This window comes from Micropterus dolomieu, linkage group LG22, assembly GCF_021292245.1.
Source record: "Micropterus dolomieu isolate WLL.071019.BEF.003 ecotype Adirondacks linkage group LG22, ASM2129224v1, whole genome shotgun sequence".
In the NCBI taxonomy this organism is placed as follows: Eukaryota; Metazoa; Chordata; class Actinopteri; order Centrarchiformes; family Centrarchidae; genus Micropterus; species Micropterus dolomieu.
This window is the reverse complement of record NC_060171.1, coordinates 5,405,105-5,428,292: the sequence shown is the minus strand read 5'-3', so window position 1 is coordinate 5,428,292 and position 23,188 is coordinate 5,405,105. Positions and strand designations below refer to the sequence as shown.

The 23,188-nt window shown below is 38.7% G+C and overlaps 1 protein-coding gene across 1 annotated transcript; it reads left to right on the top strand.

The window, feature by feature from the left end:
* Positions 1-774: 774 nt before the first annotated feature.
* LOC123961893 (F-actin-capping protein subunit alpha-2) lies at positions 775-22,601 on the top strand. The gene is made up of 10 exons (XM_046037675.1): positions 775-870; positions 12,893-12,956; positions 14,860-14,911; positions 15,215-15,278; positions 16,731-16,937; positions 18,080-18,159; positions 19,498-19,576; positions 19,889-19,960; positions 20,793-20,855; positions 21,539-22,601. The coding sequence occupies exons 1-10, from the start codon at positions 787-789 to the stop codon at positions 21,677-21,679; spliced, it is 906 nt and encodes a 301-aa protein (XP_045893631.1). The 5' UTR covers positions 775-786; the 3' UTR covers positions 21,680-22,601.
* Positions 22,602-23,188: the final 587 nt, after the last annotated feature.

Below are 23,188 nucleotides of genomic sequence, written 5' to 3'. Positions count from 1 at the left end.
AGGGATACAAAATAAAAAGAACAAATATTAACAAATAACAAATCAAGCTAGAAAGCTATCAAGCATCAGTGACATTGGTGAGGTGCAGTGCCTACACAGAGCCCACAGGATACTAAAAGAAAGGTACCCACCCAGCCACAGCCTGTTCACCCTGCTGCCTGGGCAGAGATATAGGAGTTGATGCTGCTGCACCTCTATACTGCAGAGCAGTTTATTTCTGTCTACCATTTTCCTATCATTGCTCTGTATTACTGTATATTGTTTGCTACAATGCAGAAGGTAGTTACAAACTTAATTTCACTTTACAACCTGTTGTAATGTGACAACTAAACCTACCCAGTACCTTATACCTTGTATACAGTACAGTACCAAGAGTGCATAAATTAATTGTGTGTGCAAAAGTAATAGTGCAGTTATTATCGTCAGAATACTTCTTTGATCCCTGAGGGAAAATCCTTTGTAACAGATACTTGCACGGCTTAAAAGGAATAGAAATAAGAGTAGAAATTATTAAGTAGAGAATATAAGAAGAAGTATAAATATTGTATTATACAGTATTAACAGGAGTGTAATGTTAAATGAATAAATAGTGTAATAAAGATTAATAATAATGATGATTACTTGATATGATGCAATATACATCTTTGAATTTATTATTAAAGCACGTAAATACACAGGCTTCGTGTGACCCAGAGCTACCACTACTACAGCTACACAATCAGTAAAGAAACAGTGACTGAGCATCAATCAAAAGTGTTGAAGCAGAGCTGGGAAGCCACCCATGTGATGACGTCACGGGGCTCTGACAAGCTGGTGGTGCCGGAAGAAAAGATGGCGGATCATGAGGAGCAGCTATCCGACGAGGAAAAGGTAAGATGCCTATTTAATCACTAGATAAACTCCAGCGGGGGGTGTTAGCGCTTGAATTTTGTGTTGCATTTGAGTCCGTCTGTCCCGTGTTCGTCTGCGCATACTGGCGTCGACCGGTGTTAATTAAATTTGGAGAAAACCCAGGCCTCAGCACAACCGCTGCTGCTTCTGCTCTTATTATTTTTAGCTCAACTTCCGCTCATTTGCGAATCTGAAAACGGAGGCTCCTTGTACGGTCCTGACTCAAAATAGGACCCGCGTACATATTAGAAATTCACCTAAGCTTTCCTCTCTGGGGGGTCTGTTTCACCCCCCGTGTGTCTCTGGTTGCTTGTGTTATGGAAGTTTTCATACACCGAAGATCGCTAGCCAGTTAGTTTAGCATAGCCGCATCCTGCTAACAGACAGCTAGACTTAACTAACACGCCCTTTTTTGCTCTTTGATGCCGCTTGTCGTTACACTAAAACTATTAAAAGTGGTGGATTATCAGATTGTTTTACGCAAAGCAGGATTTAATTCTCCTTATGACAGCAACTATAGGCATCTACAGGCTAACCTGCTAACCCACTGCATAAGTAAGTTAGCGCTTGAGTCAATAAAAAAGATGTGGGAACTACGAGCTACATGACATGATGGAAACAACATGTAACGCCACACTAAGCAATTATAGTATAGAATATGTATTCATATGTGCACTTCACAAGTATTAAAATTAATGAGATGAGACGCTACATCTTTTTTAATAAATGCAATACTGTAAGCAGGGATTGTCCCCTGTCACACCCCTGCTACTGTGTGGCAGTACAAGCACTGTTCATCTTGCCATTTCCTTAAAAGATCATACAGGCAAAACCACAACATCAGCGTTGTCAGCTGCATGTATGTGAGCTGTCTGCAGGACTCCTACTTCCACTTCACTTTAATGTCCTGCTAAATGGGTTGACTTATTTTGCCAACCTAGTTTTACTGTAATCTGTCTTCTCTGTTAAGCTGTGTTTGCCTTTTGGACAGACTCATTGAAAACCGCTTTGAAGGAGGCATATCAGTGTAAAAACTGCTGCTTTACGCACTACTGCTGAAAGTATTTATCAGCCAATTGACAATTTAATTATTGTTTTTATTGTTTCAAACAGTTGGCAAAAAACGGCAAGAATTTGGCTGTGGTTATAGTTGTGATACAGACGTGAAGATTTACTTGTTTTTCTTTGTTTTTAGTCATTGTAAATGTAATCTTTGGTTTTGTCATAGTTGATCAGACGTTGTAAGCACATTTTAGACATCTCTGTGAGCTCTGATTATGTGATGTATTTTAAACGATTCAATAATCAAATACAAAAATAGCCAGTTAATAAATAAATAAATAAATAAATAAATAGTAAAAACAAGTGTTTGGTTTGGTAAAGAATGGTAAAGAATTTACCCTCTGAGATCAATAAAGTATTTCTCATTACATACACAGAGGTATGTGTATACAAACATGTGTACCTGATACCCAGTTTAGTGTCTGAGATTGTGAGACTGACTGAGACTGTGATTTTGCAGTCAGAATATCTGCCCAGCTTGGTAATATCTCGTCACCATTATGAACATTCTTCATAATCACTCCTCAGTTGCCTCTCTGTTTATTATGTAATAACAAGGCCTGGTTTATGTTGTTCTGTTCCGCATCAGAGTTAGAAGTTTTTCAGAGTTTACGCAGCTCCTTGACCCCTTGGTGTGACTGTGTCATGCTCACCAACTCTCTGCTGTTAGCTGAGCATTTAATTACAGGGCGTGTAGGGTGATTGTGGCCACCTTGTGATTTTGTTATGTATTAGCTTTACTATAGATGTTTCCGGATGTGATTATGACACGAAGCTGTGGTTAAAAAAAAGGTAACAACTTTGAATGTTGGTGCTCTGAAGAGGATGGGCACTCTTTTCATCTCTTGAGGTATTGGTCCGCACAATTGTCACTGTATGACCCGAGGGTTTGAGTTTGTTGAGATGAAAGAATGGTTGGCGACTTGACGGGCTGACTGGTAGAGAACCAGTTACGACCAATATGCTGTATTTAGCTGGTAGAAGCTGTTCACTTCCTTCTCTGATTATGATTGGCGTGGGACCAATTAGTATACATTGTGCATCCACTGTATGTTCTGCTGTTAAAAGTACTGCAGATGCATTTTGTACTTTTGGAGGTCCTCTCGTCAGTCATTAGCTCAGACCAATCAGCCATCTGTTCTGGCCCCCCAGCCTGTTTTGTGCAGCTCAGAATAAAACTGCAAAGAGAGGAAATGTGCATTTTCATCTGCCTAACACAGTGAAGGTGGGGAAAGACTTTCCCAAATGCACTAGTTCATTTGAATAACTCTTTCACTGGCCAGTCATGATTTGTAGAATAAAAGGAAAACTCTAAATTATGTTTGGTGACCTGCTGAATGGTAGAGTCACCAAAATCTCTTAACACTCAGCTGCTGGTACTTTACAACACTGCATGAGCAATCTGCAGACTTGCTTTTCTGGGAATCCCAACTTGCTATTATCTGACAGTACTGTGATGGCTGTTTTGGAAAAAGCAGCCTGGAGATATGGTTTTGATGGGTAACCCAGGGCATGTCTTTTTGATAGCAAGTCGAATGCAGTAAATAGTTTTAAGTTTGTACCTATAAAGTACTTCTAAATGTGTCCCAGGGGATGAGAAATTTCTGTTGTGTTCTCTATTCCAGAAACAGATGTGAAAGCCCCCTGATTGGGAATAACTAAAGAGTGTCTTCCATTTGTAAATGATTAAACAGCAAGAAGAGTCTCATCTCTGACACAGATACCAAGTACAGCTTGTAGTCTTTTTGAGTCATTTTGGCACTGGCCTGCCGGCTTCCTGATTACAGCAAGCAAACCACACAAGTATATTACAGGAAACTGTCATTACTCAATGTGTTTGCAGTCAGTTCCTTTGTCTGTAATTAAGTGCCTAGGCAGGTACAAGAACATTTTGCCTGCCAACCTGATTGTTTGTTATTGTAAGAAAAGATCTGAAATAAGTATCTGGTGCAGGGCAAATTGATTGACAGAGTAAACAAACCCACTAGCCACAGCCTAAATTTTTAAGCAAGTGGCAGCTTCAATTAGGTAGCCTACTTTGTATCTTTACACAAGAAGTACATTTTCTGCTAGCCTTAAAATAAAAACTGGGGTGTCTGGGCTGTGGTTCCTGTTTCAGAAAGGAGCAGACCTTTCTGTTAGCAAAAATAGTTTTTTGGCGAGAATACATAATCTTGTAAAAAGGCTTATATTCCAGAGGGAAAGTAAGATTGTATATTTATAGTCTTAGTTCTCCCCAAGCTTCAACAATAATAATAATAATAATAATACATTTTATTTGTAATGTACTTTACATTTGAAACGAATCTTAAAGTGTTACATGGTAAAATCGTAAAAGCAAGGTATAAATATCAATATAAAAGACAGATCAGTTGTTAATGATATCCATTAATACTCATGCTGATGTGATGAGTTTCACCATGTGTTTGTAGCTTAACGCTTTCTTGGCAACAGAGATGCGTATACAGTTAGACGATGTCTGGTAGAATTTCTAAAAGTCAAGTGTTACTTCCTGTGTTCCTTTTTGTATGCTGTGTTATTGACAAAGAATTCTTTATGCAATGATTTTAGCACTGAAATTGCAGATAGTTGTTAGGAGAACCCGGCACACATTCTTAAGCAGAGATAAAAGAGGAAGCAACATTTCCCCCATAGGCCAATCAAATTCCAATGTGAGACATGAGACACAGCACCCTTTAAAGTTGTACAAAAATGTAATCAACATTGTTTGAGATACCGTGTGTGGCATACGGCTCAAACCTCTCTTTACTCGCAGCCTTAATTTTTTTAATGTCTCTGCTTGAAGATTGATTTAAATAAGTGATTGCTTGAATGATTGGTTAATTGTCATCAGAACTTGTTGATCACCAGCACTGGGAGAGAAGAAATATTAGCTGTATATGTGTGCATGTTTGTGTGATCCAAACTGCTGATAACATGTGTGAAGTATACAGGAAAAACTACAATGGAGGATAATAGATGTGATAAGACAGCTGCTAAAGTCAAGAGTCAAGACAACTCTTTGAAGCAAGCAGCACACAAATCCAATAAAAAAAATAAATACATTTAACAGCAAAGAGATTCCTTTTCACTGTAAGAAAAGCACTGGACAACAACAGCCAACTGGGACTACAGCAGGTAAAGTTAGCATAACAAGTCAGATAACTTATTTAACTTTTATAGTAAACACAGGGCATATTGCTGACAATGCCAGGGATAGTGGCTTGATTGGTGCTCCCAGTAGCCATGTATATAATGCACATAGTCGCACAAACTCCACTATATCCCATGTGTAGATATTATAGATATTTAAGCTACGCATCCAACTGGATCTGTGCAAAAAATAGGATGTTATGCAAAAGTGCAAACCAAAGTCACTTACAATAATACAATAAATCACAGAAATGGTGATTAAAATGCATTATTGTGATAGAAGATAGAAAAAGATATACTCCAGTTTCAACTTGCTTAATGACTCAGACTGTTGCGCTTGAGACCACAGCACCTCCTTTGATTAAGTTTTCTTTTCTCAGTTTGAAGGTTATATTGATGTTGGGGCAAGAAGGGCCATAAAAAACCCTTAGATAAAGTGTAATCCTTTCTTATAATACCCCTCTGAGTTAAATAATGATGAATTAAGTGGTGAACCATTGGAAACTCCAACAGCACTCTTGGTGGCCCTGAGCTTGGCTTGTGAACAGCTGTCTGGAACCAACAGGATATAGCATAGTTGAATGCTGAAAACTTTGTGCCATCTCTCTTTAACTGCAGACAGAGGAGGGCTGTCTGTGCGTGCCTGCAGCAATGCAAGAGGTCTGGAGATGAGGAAAAAACTATGTCTGTTTTTCTGTCTAAACACTCAGGCCCTGTTCAAGGGCAAGCTGGAGCCTCCTTAGTTGATGTTAGTGCAGAGAACTCACCGTTTTCTCCACAAGACCATTTTGACAGCTGTTACTTGTAGTGATAGGTTTTATTAGAAGCTTGAGAAACTCTAGATCAGTACGGACATTTAAGAATTTGAGCTTTTAACCAGATTACAACCTGATAGACCAAGGAGTTTCTTATAACATGTTAAAGGTTGATTTGTTAAGACCAGTAGCTGCATAGCTGCATGGAGGTAGTAATGCAAGCCAGTGATATTCCATATATTGCATAGCAGGCTGCTTGGGGTAAAATGATACTACTTGTACAGGCACACTGTAGTCATTGGGGTGTAGGCTAAAGGGGACAAATGTGCACTTCTAAAGTAGACAAGTCAGTGTTATTCAGTTTGAGTACATCCATTAACTGCAAGGTGACAAGATTGATCCCTCCCAAAGTATTCAGCATGTGTGTTTAATTTTGAGTTGAACATTTAGATGATGGGCATCTGTCAATATATTTAACATTTTGATGGTTTAGAGGATTTGAAAATGACTGACTGCGGTAATTAGTATCGAAGGAGACACAGTGGCAAGACAGCCACAATGCACACAGATACACACGTCCTTTTTTTACTTTCTGAATTCGGCCTGTTTTTTATTGTTTTATTTTTAAGATAACATAGCTGATTAATGGAAACGGGCCTCAAAATCTTGTTTTTTGTTGAAGGCAATCTGGGGAGTTTTGTCACTGCCAAAGCTGCTTTGCCTCAAAGATTTCACATATGTTGGACGGGAAAATAAAGGTGGTAAAATCTTCACTATGACTGATCACCAAGAAACTGACTTGAATTAACTGAATCTGGGGGGATGCCTGGACTGAAGGAAATCAGTCTGAAAACTTTAAATGCTCATTAGTAATGCCATTTATGATTTGCATTAGGTGATTTGTAGTTAATGAACTGAAACTTGCAAAATCACAAGTATGATATATGAAGCTAAGGCAGTAGAGCAGGTGTCAGCCTGAGTAAATATGAAGCACGGTTCTGGTTTAGAAAAGTACACAGTGTTCCTCTTAGGAAACCCCCTTCAATAAAGTCCCAAGCTTCTGCTTTTGACAGCATTTATTTCCAACATCAGAGACGTTGACCCTTTTTTCTTCTATTTAATCTGGAGCCGACCAGCCGTCGCCTCCTCATTTTGATTAGCAGAGGAAAATTTCTATTTAGCCTACGGCTGCCTGACAGTCCTCCTCAAATCTCTGCCATCACGCTGTGGACTTATTATTCATAACATTTTTGCACCCACATGCCAACCAAACCCCCCCTCCCCCCATAATTCACCCACATCAGACTGGTCTTCCTCAAAACATGGCATTGTCTCTGCTGTAGCTTTTCAGGGCACCAGGACTCTCTTTTTCCTTTCTATCTAGGATATTGAAGTGGAAGCATGCCAGGGAAGGGGGATCAAACTCAGGTTGAGGATTCTGCTTAAAATGCCCACGGGCCAAAATACTGTCTCCGTTTATTCCCGCGGTGTTATTTTTTTACTATTAACATTATTTTCATGGATCTGGATTTGCGTGATAAGGCGATTTTGATGCCAGGATTAGGATAAGTGTGGATTCAGTGCCAGTGGTGGGATTAAGAAAGGGTGCTTCCTAAAAGGGTGTTGGGTGGAGTTGGGATAGTGCAGTGGGAGTAAGTGTTGCAAGGGTAATATGAGGATGAATGTACAGTGAGCAGGTTGAAAGAAAAGAGACCAGCTGGTGTCTAGGCCAAGAGAGCACAAAGAGACCACACTACAGGGGGTCCCATGTTCTTTGTGTGTGTGTTTCTGTTGTATTCCAGCTTCTTAGTTAGCTCACGCCTTCATGCCAGCTCCTCAGACTCTGCCCCTAATACTATGGGAGATAAACGCCCTTTTCTTCCAGCAAAAGCAAAAGAAAGACTTTGTCTGAGATCATGATGATGATGACTGCGATTGAGTCATTTAGATAACACTCACTCACACACAAAAACACACACAGAATCAATTGTCAGCCTCACTTGACTCGACAAATTGCAGTCAGTCCTTCTGTTTCCCCCAACTGCACACAGCTATGTGGATGTTCATGTATGTTTATGTAAAGAGATCTCAACCGCAGTGCAGTTTTAATTTTTCTCTTCCGTCTTTGCCCTTAAATGCAGAACTCAGAAGCTGAATTGAAAATCCCAGATATAAAAAATTAGACTTAAACGTCTGGCACTGAAACAAAACAACAGCTGTGGTAAACAAATTATGCCAATAATCTTTTCCGAGTATTTGTCCATCCAACAATGAATAACTCAAGACTATTTAAGATATTTATTTACTATTTAAGATGGATATTTATTGGTTCTTTCGGAAATTCATAGTGTGTCATACAGCAAACATCAGACCAACAACAGAAACAGACCAACAACCAGACAGCTGCTTTACAAACACAAACATCACCCGAAATGTGAAATCACGTGAAATGTGAAACGGGAAATGAGCGATCCTGAACACGAAACAGCTGTTGTTTCTTATTATAAAGATAGCGATTATAAAGACAAAGAATCTGGGTGAAAGGATGGATTAGCACACACAGGTAGCAGGGATTGTCTGAGCTACAGAGAGAGCTGGAGGGGAGTAAAAAGGTGCAGCTCCCCGACAGCCAGTTAACTCATGACTATGAGGTTACAACTCTCGGCCCAAAAAGGAGAACAACAAACACACGTGTGGACATTTTCAGCTGAGGACTGCGGCTTACTTTAGCCTTCAGCTCAACAATCAATCATGATTTCAGTTAAATGCTAAAGTTGTTGTTACTGTTACCTTGTCTGTGGTCCGCTGGCAGAACACGGTGGACGGACTGTGACATTACAGAGTCGTTGTGTTCTTTATCTTAAAATAATCCCATACTTTGGACCCTTTCTTCTTTGTCCCTCGCTATTTTTTTCTCTCTTCCTCCACTTTGCAAACAGCGGCATCATAATAACGTCATCTTCACAGCGTAACACTTAAATGTTTATGTCTTGGTCAGACTACTTGTGGAAGTTTATCTGATAGAACAGCAAGGAAATTTGAGTTAGTTAATAAAATTTTCCACAGACTCTTTGCTTCAAGCACGGTCCTTCATGTAGCATGTTGGCAGTCAGTGCTCAAACCTAAAACTAAGTCTCAGATAGGGCTGCACGATATTGGGGAAAAAACTCACATTGCAATATATTTATTTTCTGCGATATATATTGCGATATGAAAAAATACAGGACGTTTCATCAGATTACTTCAGTTATAATAATAATAATAATATAATAATTAAGCATCCTAAAAGAATTGATCAACTGATCAAGAATAATATTGGGATTGCTGGTTCACTGTGCATGCAGAGCCTGCTCGTCAGTCACTAGTTACGAACTGTGTTGTCAGTAGTATTATTTTTCTCCATTCTTCTGTTATTCTTATATAACTAGCATTTGTTTATTACATATTTATATATTTCTACATCTATTTATGTCAACTGTATGTCTGTCTGCGTGAAACACCTTGATCTAAGAACCCTAAGAAATCGGAGTAAATGATGTTACATCAGACAAACTTCTCTTGTAGATTAGACATGGAAAATGAGAAATGTGTTTTGAGGTTGAGTTAATTTTACTTGCTTGACATTGCACATTTCTGTGATGTGACTATTGCGCAAGAGCACATTGCGATGACGATGCTCCGGCGATATATTGTGCAGCCCTAGTCTCAGAGCACTAGTGTCCCAGTAGTTTGTGTCCCACTGTAACAGGCTGCCATTGGAAGGAATACTGCAACTCAACAAATGCTGCTCTACAGTAATTAACTCTGCAAAGGAGGTCATGACTTTGGGTCCGTTTGTCTGCTAGTGTACAAGATATCTCAGAGTCTAATAGATTTAAGTTAAGTTTGGTCTAAAGTTATTGGCTGGTGTTTCTCAGAAACTGACCACGTTACAACATTTACATTCATTTTCTTCATCTCTGGGAAGGTTCTATATAGATTCCTTTTTGGTACAAAGCTGGTAAACTAGTGCATGAAGAGGAATATTTCCTCTTGTCTACACAAAAGGTTTGTGGTTGAGCTACTTGCTGTACCAACTTGCTATCCAGCAGCATCTTACAATGACAACAGCACTAGTATAATATTTTGTTCCTTGATTACAAGAATGGCACTAAAAGGCAACCAGGAAGAAAAATGGTTAAAGCCATAATCTCAAACAGTATATGTATCTTGTCATGGTAAACATCAGAATAAGAATGAGGTTTATTGACAGGTACATTTTCACATACAAGAAATTTGTCTTGGTATGTATTGGTGCTTACATGTGTACACAGGACGTGAATGAAAATATATGTATATATATATATATATATATATAATATGGGAATATATAAAAAAAACTAAAGAGATCAAAAATATACAAGTAAACAAAATAATACAATAAAACAAAAAAATGCAAAAAACACACAGGATAATTAACAAAGAATAGAATAGAAACAGGGAAAATGTTTAACACGTAAATAACTATTTTTTACTATACTAATTTTTATTTAATGTGTAATGCTTGTATAGTCATAGAAAAATGTAGTCTGTTGTCTAAGTACATTAGTAGAAGGACTGGTTTGAGGTACTTAGAGGAAGAGGAAGTAGTACCCTGTCATTAACTAGCTTTTAACAGTCAACGCCTTTTTCATAATCTGCTAATGGAGTATCATGCTCCTCCTCCTCCTGTCAAGTGAGTCATTTTAAACCACATCACACTTCCTTGGCTTCATCTCCTCTCCACTCCATGCTCCCTAAAACAGTTTTGCTGTCAGATGTGATTTGTAAAACCATCCCTGCCCATTCCTTTGCAGTCTTTACTGGTCTCTCCTTAGCTGTAGGCCATATACAATTAATTGTGCAAGTTCACACAGTTGTTCACAGGTGGATTAAAATATCTCATAATACCAGACAATTTTTAAAGCATTCAGCGTCTTGAAATCTGTTTTTATGCCAAACACTTTCACTACAAATTCAGTGTTTCACCCAGACCTTTATTCTTGCCAGGGTGGATTTGAAATGCCATTACAGTGGCCTGCTCAGATTTCTTCCATAACCTGCCTGTCTTGAGGCAGGTGAATAGGAAACTAAATTTCCTGTAGGTGTGACTGTATTTATCTTTCTGTGTCTGACTGGTTACCTGTAAAGGGTGTAACCTTCTCTCACCAAAGTCGTGCTGGGTTAGGTTCCAGCCCCCAGTGACGCTGAATAGGATAAGAAAAGGTTCAGAAAACTGATTTATGGATATCATTACAGTATTACATTACAGTGAAACAGCGAGACAAGACACAGAAAGTATAATGTTGTTATTGCTGACTATGACATTGTATACCCAAATCTCCAGCAGTAATTATAGTGGTCCTGCTGAACTATATTTACACCAGATCTAGTTGTTCACAATACTGCAGACAAATCTGATAATGTAGACATTTTTGTATCCATGTTTTATTTTTTTGAAGATTTGACCAGCATTTTGACAATTGTTCCTTGGGCCTGCAGCTGATTTTTAATATTCATTACTTTCCTAAATAATCAATTAATTGTTTAATTTAGCAAATATCAGTGAAAGAATATCTGAAGATGTTTGCATTTTACAAGCTGGGACCAGCAAATGTTTCATATTTTTGCTTGCTTAATACTTTTACACAATATTTGTTTTAATTACATTTACTCATTTGGCAGACTCTTTTATCCAAAGCAACTTAACATTTGAGGAACACTCAACAGATGACAGTTTTATTGCACTTGGGGGCTTTAAGACATCTTAACATATTTGGTCCTTTCCCTTAAGTCCAAGTGAGTTAAAGAGCTAAAGTTGTGTTTTTCTGTTACAGACTCAGTCATCAGGGTTTGTTCCAAAAAGCAACTGATCTGGATAACTTTGGTTCACTACTATGTAAACTTGCTTCCTGTAGCAGAGGCTTCTGGAGAGAAGCTCTCTGCATATGCAAAGTCTGTTTACACTGCCATCCAGTGTAATGAGGGAGACCCTGTGCAAATTACTCTCCCCACAGGGATTTCAAGACACAAACAAACACAATTTTCCACCAGCTGTTTAACTGACGTGAAGTGTGTGTATGTGTCTCACGTTCACACAAACGCACGTACCTCCATTGTGTTATGAATTGTTGATAGTTCACATGAAGTGGGTCATGATGATCTAATGAAAGAGGATTAGACTAATTCAGATAAACTTTGATCTCAACATCACACACGGACATACACAAACGTGCACATGTTGCTCCCCAAGTGTCTTCTTTTCTCTCAGCATCACTCATTAGCAAGAATCAATCTGCAGCTCTGCGCGAGTGCCAGAACAACACACACTGCTAATAAGGGCCCCGGGGACGGACACACACACACACACACACACACACATATATATATATATATTTATATATATTATATATGTGTCATACATATGAACACCTTCCCTGATACACCAGCTTGTTAGACCAGGGGGAACCTAGCTGAGCCACTGTACCCTGCCAGCTGCCAATGGTAGAGAGATAAAGAGGTAGGGCGAGAGAGAGCATGTGTACAAGAGTTCTCAGCACATTTTTATGTCCTTTTATGGTTGTAAACCATGCGGGGGAGGGAGGGGCCGTTGTATCACTGTCAGTTTGACATGTGACCTGGAAACAGGAAGTGTTGTGGTGCAGCAGAAGAGAAGTGAGGAAAAAAATGATTCCTCGATGCGCTGAAGACTGAGAGAGACATTTAACCGGCTCACTCCACCCTCCAAACCAGTGACACAGTAAAATTACACCCTCTGTTGGCAACATAGCATACATATATTGCATATATTCAGTGTTTACATTCTGAATTTTAGGCATTAAATGTGAGAACATATAGTGAGCACAGCACTAGGGTGAGCTTAAACTTCAGCTGACTTCTTCATTTCATGGTCAAAATGACTTTCTTGGTGGGAATTGTCTGTTGCTAATTGTCAAAAAAAGAAATGTGCAATTAAAATGTAATAAAACTCTTTACTTTGTTTTTGTCTGCAGGTACGCATAGCAGCTAACTTTGTCATCCATGCCCCGCCAGGAGAGTTCAACGAAGTTTTCAATGGTAAGTGCTCTCTTTCTTTTCCTCCATAATGTGTGTGTTTTTAACCTGTAAAATGCATCTTATTGCTCAGAACTGGCTCTGTTTTGATGTCCTGTTCTTGGGGTCCAGGTGGGGTCAGCATTCTTGCCCATAGGCCAGCGGGCTGTGGACTTCTGTTGCATGTCATACCTCCTCCTCTCCCGTTCAATATCTGTCACCTCTCTACTGTTCATTATCTAATTTGTAGCATTCCCCAAAAGAGCTACTTCTGTTTGAATAAAATGTATGATTTTTGCAAAGGCATGCAGCTTCATAATGTAAGCCATTACATGCAGCATAATCGAGATTTTTTTAAGTGTTTTTATTAGATTTAGCATACGAATATAGGATTTACCCACTATCAGATCACCCAGCCACTCTCTCGAGGAACATTCTGACATGGAAACAAAGCCAAAATACTGTTTTGTTGTCTACTAGAGTTTTCAGAAAAAAAGCTGAATACTTGACAACCTGACACTAGTGTAGAAAAGTTAATTAGAGCAATGGACAGTTTACTTGGCGTAACTAATAATGTTGATAGTGGCTGCATTAATTTCAGTTCCAGTGCCAGGACCCTGATATTTTGCATGACAGCTTACGGCATGGCTCACTGGCGCGTAGTTAATGAAATCATCGTTACTTAGACCTATGTTTTTCCTGCAATCACAAATCTAAAATGTTCTCATGAGAACCCGACAAGTTCTTATCGCTGTTTTTAATAAATAACAGTCCCGCTGACCCTAGTGGTTGTGATGATATGCTTGTATTGCATAATATTTTCCAAATACAAATTAACTGTATCTCAGTGAGCAATATCTGATTGAAGCATTAGGCTAGTATTTAGTTTTTTCCAGTTCTGTGACCCTTGGCCGTTGAACCATAAGTTTATTTTTGTCACTGTGGGCCTATAGAAATAGACTGACTGCTGCAGTTTCTAACACAGATGAAGTTGATGCAGACTGATCCCACTCAAACAAATTTGTCACCTCTTCACATTTCTGAGCTGAAATAAAATTAACAAGGAGGAATTAAAATGGCATGGTCAGGAAAGACCTGACATAGGAGGAATCAGTGGAATTGTAACTGAGTTTTCGATTGTACTGCAATATAACTTTATGCATTGTAGTGTCTTAATTGATACTACCAATGGGTGGTGCCAAAGTCAAAGATGTTGAAATATACAAGATACATTTGTTTCATTTTAAAAACTGCTGTTTAGATATAGATTAACTGTTGTGAAACTGAGCTCATGTTCCTAATGCGCTCAAATAGCTTTTGCAGTTGCTCAACAGGAGCAGAAATGGAAACAGTTTGTGTTCATGTGTTACTTATTGTACCACTGTGGCCACTGAGAAAGCAAAATGAGGCTAAGACGTTTTGGCCAAATTGTAGCTCACCCGGCAGCGCCAGTGTTGACACCACACTGTTAAAGTAGTGCCCCTTCAGAGGGTGTGTGTGTGTGTGTGTGTATGTGTTTGGCATCGTTAAAGCCTCATCCTGCTTCGATAAAAGTCGTCACCTCAGAGGAGCGCCGGCGGGCTGTCTGACTACCTCTTATCACAGCCTGACAGCCACACACACACACACACACACACACACACACACACACACACACACACACACACACACACACACACACTAAAACACAGTCCCCTCCTGCCTCTTTGTCCCCTTTCATCTCAGTGTGATTTTACAGCCTTTTCCACAGAGATAATTTACCATGTCTGCTTCACTCCCCTGACATAAATGCTGCAAAGACTGACTCCAGGCAGCTTTGTCTTTTGTGTTGGCGTGTGTCATGGTGCTAATCTCCTGTACCTGTCTTCTTTCTCTCTTCTCCTTCTTCCTCTCCTCTCCTCTCCTCTCTTACCATTTTTCTCCTCAGATGTGCGATTGCTGCTCAACAATGACAATCTTCTCAGGGAAGGTGCAGCGCAGTAAGTTTCCTGTCTTGAGCTATTTCTAGGTCTTGAAAAACTTACTTTTGCATTTGTAAAAATGCTTTAAAGTAAACATTCCTGTGTTTTTTTTTTATATATATAATTAACAGGGTATATATAACAAGTATAGTATTTATAAATATTATAGTATTTATAAATAAAAGAGAAAACGAGTCCTCAGCTTTAGACTTATGCCTGTCAGCATAAATTGTAGACGATATCTTTAAATCCAGAAATGAGGTTTAGACAAAGTACGGAGTTTGAAGTGTGTGAAGTAACTTTTTGCCTCTCTCTTTGCAGTGCATTTGCACAGTACAACTTGGACCAGTTTACCCCGGTGAAAGTCGATGGCTATGAAGAACAAGTGAGTTTATGCTTTAGTTTTTACCTAAAGGCTAAATGAAATGGAAAAACATCATGGGGTGAATCTGCTCACTGCTTAATTTCTCCCACTTTCCTTATGCTCCTCACACCCTTCACCACATTCAGCGTCTCATACATGCTGTTCATGTCACATGAGAATCTGTTGCTGCTGCACCATATGTGTTACTTTCCATTTGGGACTCCTCAATTAATACTGTTATTCTAATTAAAAATCTATTTATCATAGCTGTGGTAACAAGTTTAAAAGGGAATATGATGAGGTGGGACTATATAAATGAGGATTAGTAATAATATAAGTCCAAACTCATCATTTCAGTCAAGTTTGTGTATTGCTATGACTGATGCACATCACAGATAAAAGTGTAACTCTAGCTGAGATAAATGTGCATGTTATAAACTATATCAATATGGGTTCAACAGTCATATGTGTAACTGTTCATGTCAGCAATGAAAACCACAGTTTTTTTTAAGGAGTGCTATAGTGTTTCTTTGTACTCATTCATCAATAGTGCAGTGCCACAACATGAAAACTAATGTAAAAAGGAGTTTTAAAGAAGAGTTACAGTTTCTCTAAAATTCAACAAAAGATAAAGACCAAAGACATTTTCTGTCTCACAGAGCAGCATTCAGACTGTTCTACAAATAGTTATACAATGCACTACATATAGTGCATTTTATATAAAAGTGTAACCCAATGTGCTTTACAAATGTCAATAACAGAAAAACATAGCAACATAAAGGGACAGGAAAGCAGGGAAATAATATGTTTATTTAATTTTTTTTGTATGATTGCGCTAATATTATGGTCTTGTGGGCATGAAAGCAGAGAAGGGGGCAAGGGGGAATGGATGAAAGGATCATCTAATCCCCCTTGTCCCAGTGTTCTCCTTTGCTTCCACAGGAAACAAGATCACAAACACATCGTTAATTTAATGTCATTTAATGCTCCATTGAGTTTCTGTGAAGGTTGGACATGACGGTGAATGAATGGCTGTGTGTTAGCTTCTGTAATGATTGCAGTGTCTCGTGTAAAGATGTCATCATGTCCCTTTGTTACCACATCACGGGTTGAAATTCCCCAGTCTCATAGAGCAGCAGGCTGAGCTAAGTGTTGAGGTGGAAGAAGTAGATGGAAAGTTCAGGATGACGACTGTGTTCCTGTGTCCTCACCGCCCTTTTATTTTTTGTTTCTCTTTACATCCTTTTAATTAATATCTTGATTATTCTTTCCCTTTCCACAAAATCTCCTCCCTTGTTGTTACTGTCTTTTCCACTTCTCTTCTTTCTGTTGTTCACTCATATCTTTGTCACCTTTTCGTTCTACCCGTCTGTCTCTATTCCATTTTTCCTGGTGCCTCTCTCACTCCTTCACTCGTTCCCCAATCTCTCTCTCCTTTTTCTGTCTTCCTCACTCTCTCTTCATTCCTCCCAGGTCTTAATCACAGAGCATGGTGACCTTGGGAACGGCCGGGTCCTGGACCCCAAAAACAAGATCTCCTTCAAGTTCGACCACCTGAGGAAGGAGGCCAGCGACCCACGGCCCCATGACGTTGACAGCTCCCTGGAGGGCTGGAGGAGCGCTGTGGACTCTGCCGTCAGGGCCTACGTCAAGGAGCACTATCCCAATGGAGTCTGCACCGTAGGTCCCAGCCTACTTCATAACCACGATGATGTAAACTTTAGTCATTTAAAGGAACAGTTCACCCCCAAAAGGAATAGTTCAATTATAGCCTAACAACATATACATGGAATGTGATTAGTTAGAGTTAGGAATGTTTAAAATGACCATTTCACTTCTCTAAACAGCGTGTGCAGAATATGTAAGTGTTTTGTAGCTTAGGAGAAGTTGCATTGTGTAGCACCTTTCAAAGAGTGGTTGATTGCAAAGGACTTTTCTTTGCTTTGACTACTATTTGGTTTGTTTATCCTGGCCAGTGCCCAAAATACAAAATGTCTATAAATGACGTTTTAATGGCTATATCAAGGTTGTGGAAATCATACTTAGTTGTTGCTATACTTTTTAAGTCTTATTTGCTACAACCTTAAATTATAACAAACCACTGCAGAAACAGAATATTTGGATCCTCTGTAAAGACAGCAAGATTGTGCACCGAGTAGTAAGATGTTGTTTACTGAGCTCCCACCTAGCATCCATCAATGGTTTAGCGTTGTTAAGCAAGACAATCAACCCTCTCCAGATGTGAGTGCTGTTCCATAGCTAATGCTGGCCTCTTTTTATTTATTTATTTTTTCAATTAGTTATAGAGTCGTGGGATTGATAATAAAACCTGATTTTTAACTTACTTTACCAGACTTACCAGACTTCAGTACCTAAAAATTATGTTTCTGATGTAGTCGTTTGCAGTGAGCATAGAAAAAAAGATTATAAGAACAAGTCATTATTTCCACTCAACCAGTACAGTGCAGGAAGAAACGGTAGACTAATATTTTTTAAATGGTGGCAGTGTTTTGTACTACTTAATTTAATAATGCAAAGTGAACAGTACAGTTCTGTTATAGACATGAAATAGTTAAACTGTGAATATGTTGTGTGTGGTTGTGTACTAAATTACTTCTGAACATGTATATATTAGTCTCTCAGTCGCACGTCAGCATGAGCTTAATTTTCGAGCTGTTTACCACAAACCGCAGTCTCGTTTGATAGCTTCACATGTACTGCGGTAAAGTAGAGCCAAGTAAAGTGGCCATTAACTAGCAGAGAAATGTGAGAAGAAAACCTAAAGTGAAAGAATGTTTTGTTTTTTTTCTTTCTACCTTCAGATTTACGGGAAAACCATCGACGGACATCAAACTGTCATCGTGTGCATCGAGTGCCATCAGTTTCAACCAAAAAACTTCTGGTACGTTTGAGACAGTTAATATTGAGTGGGATTTTTAATTGTCTCTTTCCATTTTGCACCACTGAGATTTGTGACATTGGCTTTTCTAAGGGGGATACACATTACACACAGAAAACTGTTTTCATTTTTACTTAAAAGCAAGATTATCTTCTTTTTTAGAAAGAGCAACTGGGCTTGTAGAATTCCCAGCGATGGTTTCTAAATCAGACTTCATTTTAAAAAGATGTGGAAGTACCGAATAAGCTAAAAAAGCCTGCAATGCTGTTTTTGATATGTGTAAGACACTTCAAAGGCATTACTTTAATTGGCACTTAACTCTGGAGCATTAGCCTGTTGGTTCTCCTAAGCATTGCTGAGCTGTTTCTGATCAGGTTAATTTAATTGGATAAGAACTGCACCAATCCTCTTTGCTGCTGGGTTTTACTAGGCTTATGGGTTGTTGAGTATAATGATCTCACAGCTCCTGTATATGACCGCCACTGTTGTCTGACATTTTCAGTAATGAGGAACATATAGGGCAGATTTGGGATAAGATTATGAAACTGAAATTGACCGAGACGATTAAGAATTTTCTCTCCAGTCTAACTCCTTCTTAGTATTAATAAAATGTCTGTTTTATATCGATATACAATGCTACTGCAGGCAGGCATTTAATAGTCTTGATGCTAATTTATTAGTATGTGTGAAGGACAGGGATGTCTTTAGGGTTATCTTAAGGTGTGTCCTTCATTTGGGGGTTTGTTGGCGGTGGAAGAGAGACGATGTTGGTCCACAATCTTCCATAGGTGTAACATTGGATTGAGCTCTTGTGACTGTGAGGGCCATAACTGATGAGTCACACTATTTTCTTTCTCCTCACACCCTTCAGTGACCCCTCGTGTACTGTACGGGGGCACCTGCTTTTGTTATGTTTCCCCACTCATTTCGTCATGTTTTTCACCACCTGTCTGTATATTGGAATATATATTCAAAAATCAAATGTTGAGTTAGCTTATTTAAAGGTATCTGTTAATGTTGAATATATCATGATATATGACGTGACACAAGGCAATTCAACAACACCCGCAGGGTTTCTTATCTCTCTTTGGATCTTTACAAAACTCAAGATGACGTCTAACTTCTAGATCTTCTCAACTGACAAAAGCGTGGTAAATATTTCTGTTTCCTGAAGCAGACATGCAGCTTTTTAGCAAGGCACATAGTACAGTTGCAGGTTCAGTTTGATCTTACATGATGGGACATCCCTGTAAAGCAAGGGGAGTTTGATATAATTAGTCATAAGTTATTGTATTAAGAGATGATGGTTCATGTCTGGTTTTCTTCTTCCTGTCTGCACAGGAATGGACGCTGGAGGTCAGAATGGAAATTTACTGTCTCCCCCTCCACCACTCAAGTGGCAGGAATCATGAAAATCCAGGTATTTTTTATTTTTATACATCTTTCAGTCTGTGAATAGAGAAACTGTTTCTTGTGGTGTGTGTATATGTGCTGGTACATAGTGTGTTCAAACTTAATACAAATCCAGTACATGCTTGAATATCAAGTGTTTCTATTTTAGTGCACAACCAGATGTTCCTTTTGGTGAATTTAAGGATTGTTTCTTTGTCGCTTTTTTATTTTTTAAACACCAACGTATCTTTTGGGTTTCTGGCTTGTATTGCTCCTTTTCTACATTTGTTTTTCTTATGTACACAATGAGGAGAAACTAAACCTTTAATTTATTTTCTAGGTTCATTACTATGAAGATGGCAACGTTCAGCTGGTGAGCCACAAAGAGGTCCAGGAGTCCATGTCAATTGATGTGAGTATAACGGAACAAGTTCTTTCATGTGCACACAGACAGATGAGAAAATTGGATGTGCAAATATAGGCTACAGCTGTCAGCAAATTCCATTCAAGCCATTCTAGTCATCTCTGGCATCTCATATACTGAACATATTATTCTCACTATTAGTTTTATTTATTTATGGTGATTGTACCACTATAATCCAGTCCACTCCAGTTCTGGCTTGCCAGGGCACCAGCACATAATTTAGGAGTACCACTTAAATTTTACATTATTCCAGAGTTGTGACCTAACCTTGACTGAGAGACTAGATAATCATTATCTTGTGTTTTAAAATGATGTGCGCCTATGATGGAGTGCCATCACACCCATATATTGTCTGGACTGGACAATAAAACGGAATAAACAGTTGTATTTCACTCTACCTTTTGTCAGACACAAAGTCAAGCAAAGCAAGACACAGACGGACAATGAGATCCACTGCCCAGCTAATGTTAGCAAAACGTTGACACCCACTTTGATGCGAAGGGGTTGGCCTATGCAACTTGTATATTGAGCGTAAATGGCCATACACACACATGTTTTACATTATATACGATGATATATTTGTATGTTGTGCTGGTGCTCCTAGATATAAAATTTTGTAGCACTGTCTCCAAAAATGTTTGCAAAATGCCTCTACATTATCACAGTCTGGAAGCTCCACCTGCTGACATCTTGTTTTTCCTAATTATTTGCAGTGTGAGGATGTACGTTTGTGTGTTCTCTGGGTTTAGGGGGGGCCATATTTAGTTTATGACACCTTTTTTCCTCTACTCTCAATTTTTTGGGTCTTGTCATCTTTCAGAATGAGGCTACAACTGCAAAGGTGTTTGTTAAGCTCATGGAGACTGCAGAAAATGACTATCAGGTATGTAAAAATGTGAAATGGATATTCTGAGTCAAATATGCTGATTACAGGCTTGTTGCAGCGGAACTGAGTTATCACATTAGCTTGTGGCTTTCGATGTGTGTAGGAAGACGATTTATGACAACACAATTGGAGGGGGGGGAGGGGGGTAAAATTACATTGGGGATTCCTGCTTATTATTTTACTAATTTATTTACTTAAATTTTTGTCATGAGATATACAATTGCCTAAAATGAGACTCATGTGAGCTCATGTTTGACTCTTGTCAGGATCACTCTGAAAAACCTCCATCACAGGATTTTCCTCAGGATGTCAAGTTTTTAGGCTACGATGGATAGAAAGCCACACTGAGGGAATTTTGATCTTAATCCATTCAAATAAACTATAGACCTTATCTGACTTTCCAAAACTTGCAGGAAATCCTGTCATACTAAATTATTAAAATATTTTTGAATCTTGGCTATTTTACATCATTACCTTAAAACCAAATGAAGTAAAAATTCTTCAAACAAACAGAAAAGTCAGTGTTTTAGTTCATCATCCTGCACATTCAGTCTCTAGCAGCAAAAAGGTTTTCATACTGATCACATAAGTCACAGACCGTTTCAAAACCTTAATTTTTAATATATTCCAAACCTCCTTCCTCTCTCCATCTTTCTCTGCCTTTCTCTTATTCCTTCCAGACGGCCATCAACGAGAATTACCAGACCATGTCGGACACTACCTTCAAAGCCTTACGCCGCCAGCTTCCTGTGACACGCACCAAGATCGATTGGAACAAGATCCTGAGCTACAAGATTGGCAAGGAGATGCAGAATGCTTAAAAAACAACTGAGAACATAACAGACAACTCCCCCACCCCTTCCCAAACAACATGCATGACTGGATAGTTGTATCGTCTTTGTACAGAAATTAGAGAAACGGGACAAAGAAAGGTTTGGTCTCACAGCCAGATGGCACATTACACATTGATGTTATATTGTTTTTATACAGACACTGTTAACTTCTCTGTATATTGACTCTGTGGTGATAAAGATAATCATATTTGGGAAAATATAACTTGACATAGGAAAGGGGGTGGACACTTGTATGCAAAAATATCCTTATAAAATACAATATCACGTGTGCAATATTTATTGTGTCAGTGAGACCACGCCTTTCATTTGACCCGCTGAAAAACACGGTTTGAATTTGCGACGGTGAAACAAATCATTATTTGGCTCAGACCTTTGGCTGAAAAGAATGACTCCCCTCACTTCACGGTTAATGTCCCATACGGTCAACGGAAAAAAAAAGTTATTTGTGTTCATTGACTGGTATCTCTGGCACAAGCTGTCACCACTGTCAGCCGCTCAATGTTCTTGTCCTCTCATTTTGGTACTTCCCCCACCGTTTGTCCTGTGTGTGAGATCTGAAGCTCGCAGCTCTCCTGGCTAAATTGCCTTTTTGACTTGACATTGTCTGAACTCTCACTCAGCGCAGAGACCACTTAACAAGCTTAATTAACAAGTCATCAATCGCTAAGTAATGTGCATAATGTCCAATTTACAATAAAATTAGAACGTATCACTTTCTCCTCCAGTACTTATTTTTATTAAAAGCAGAACCTGACTGTATTATATATAACAAGGCACATTGTAATATATACCTGTATGAAACATCCTGTCTGTCAGTTTGGTGATTTATTTCCATGAGATTAATTGTAATTCAGTCACAATTATGTTGCATTAAATGACAAATTTTCTATTTACTGACTCACTCATAATTTCTGAAACCCTGTATTGTTATACAGAAATGAAAATAATAATCAGGCTCAAGGTAAATATGAAAGTTTGTGATCTTACAGCTCGTAAACCTTTTCAAATCTGATATGCAGTCTCTTTTATTGAGCCAAAATCAATGGAAGGCAGTAACACTAAAGTAAAAATATTTCCTTGATGATGGAGAGACTCAAAGATGGTTTTATGTTTTCATTGACTGACTGATTTTTATGGAGTCAAAGGATGACTAGAACACTGTACATGTAAGTTGGTACTCATCCCTGTGTTTGAAGGTGTGAACATGAACTGCAAATGTTTTTAAAATTAATTTTAAGGGCATTATAATGCCATTTTTTTAAAAAGTATGTAAGTAATGTGTTCTTTGACACACCTTACTATGAATTAGATTTGTGTAGTAAAAGTACTGCTTTACCCAGTGCCTAATAAACGGCGTTTCAATAAGGTCATCTGACTGGCTTAAAGTCGGCCAGATAGCCATACCTTTCATTTTTGTTTTAATCTGGGGAGAAATTTGACAGCAGGGGTGGAACCAGATAGCCCAAAGTGAAATAA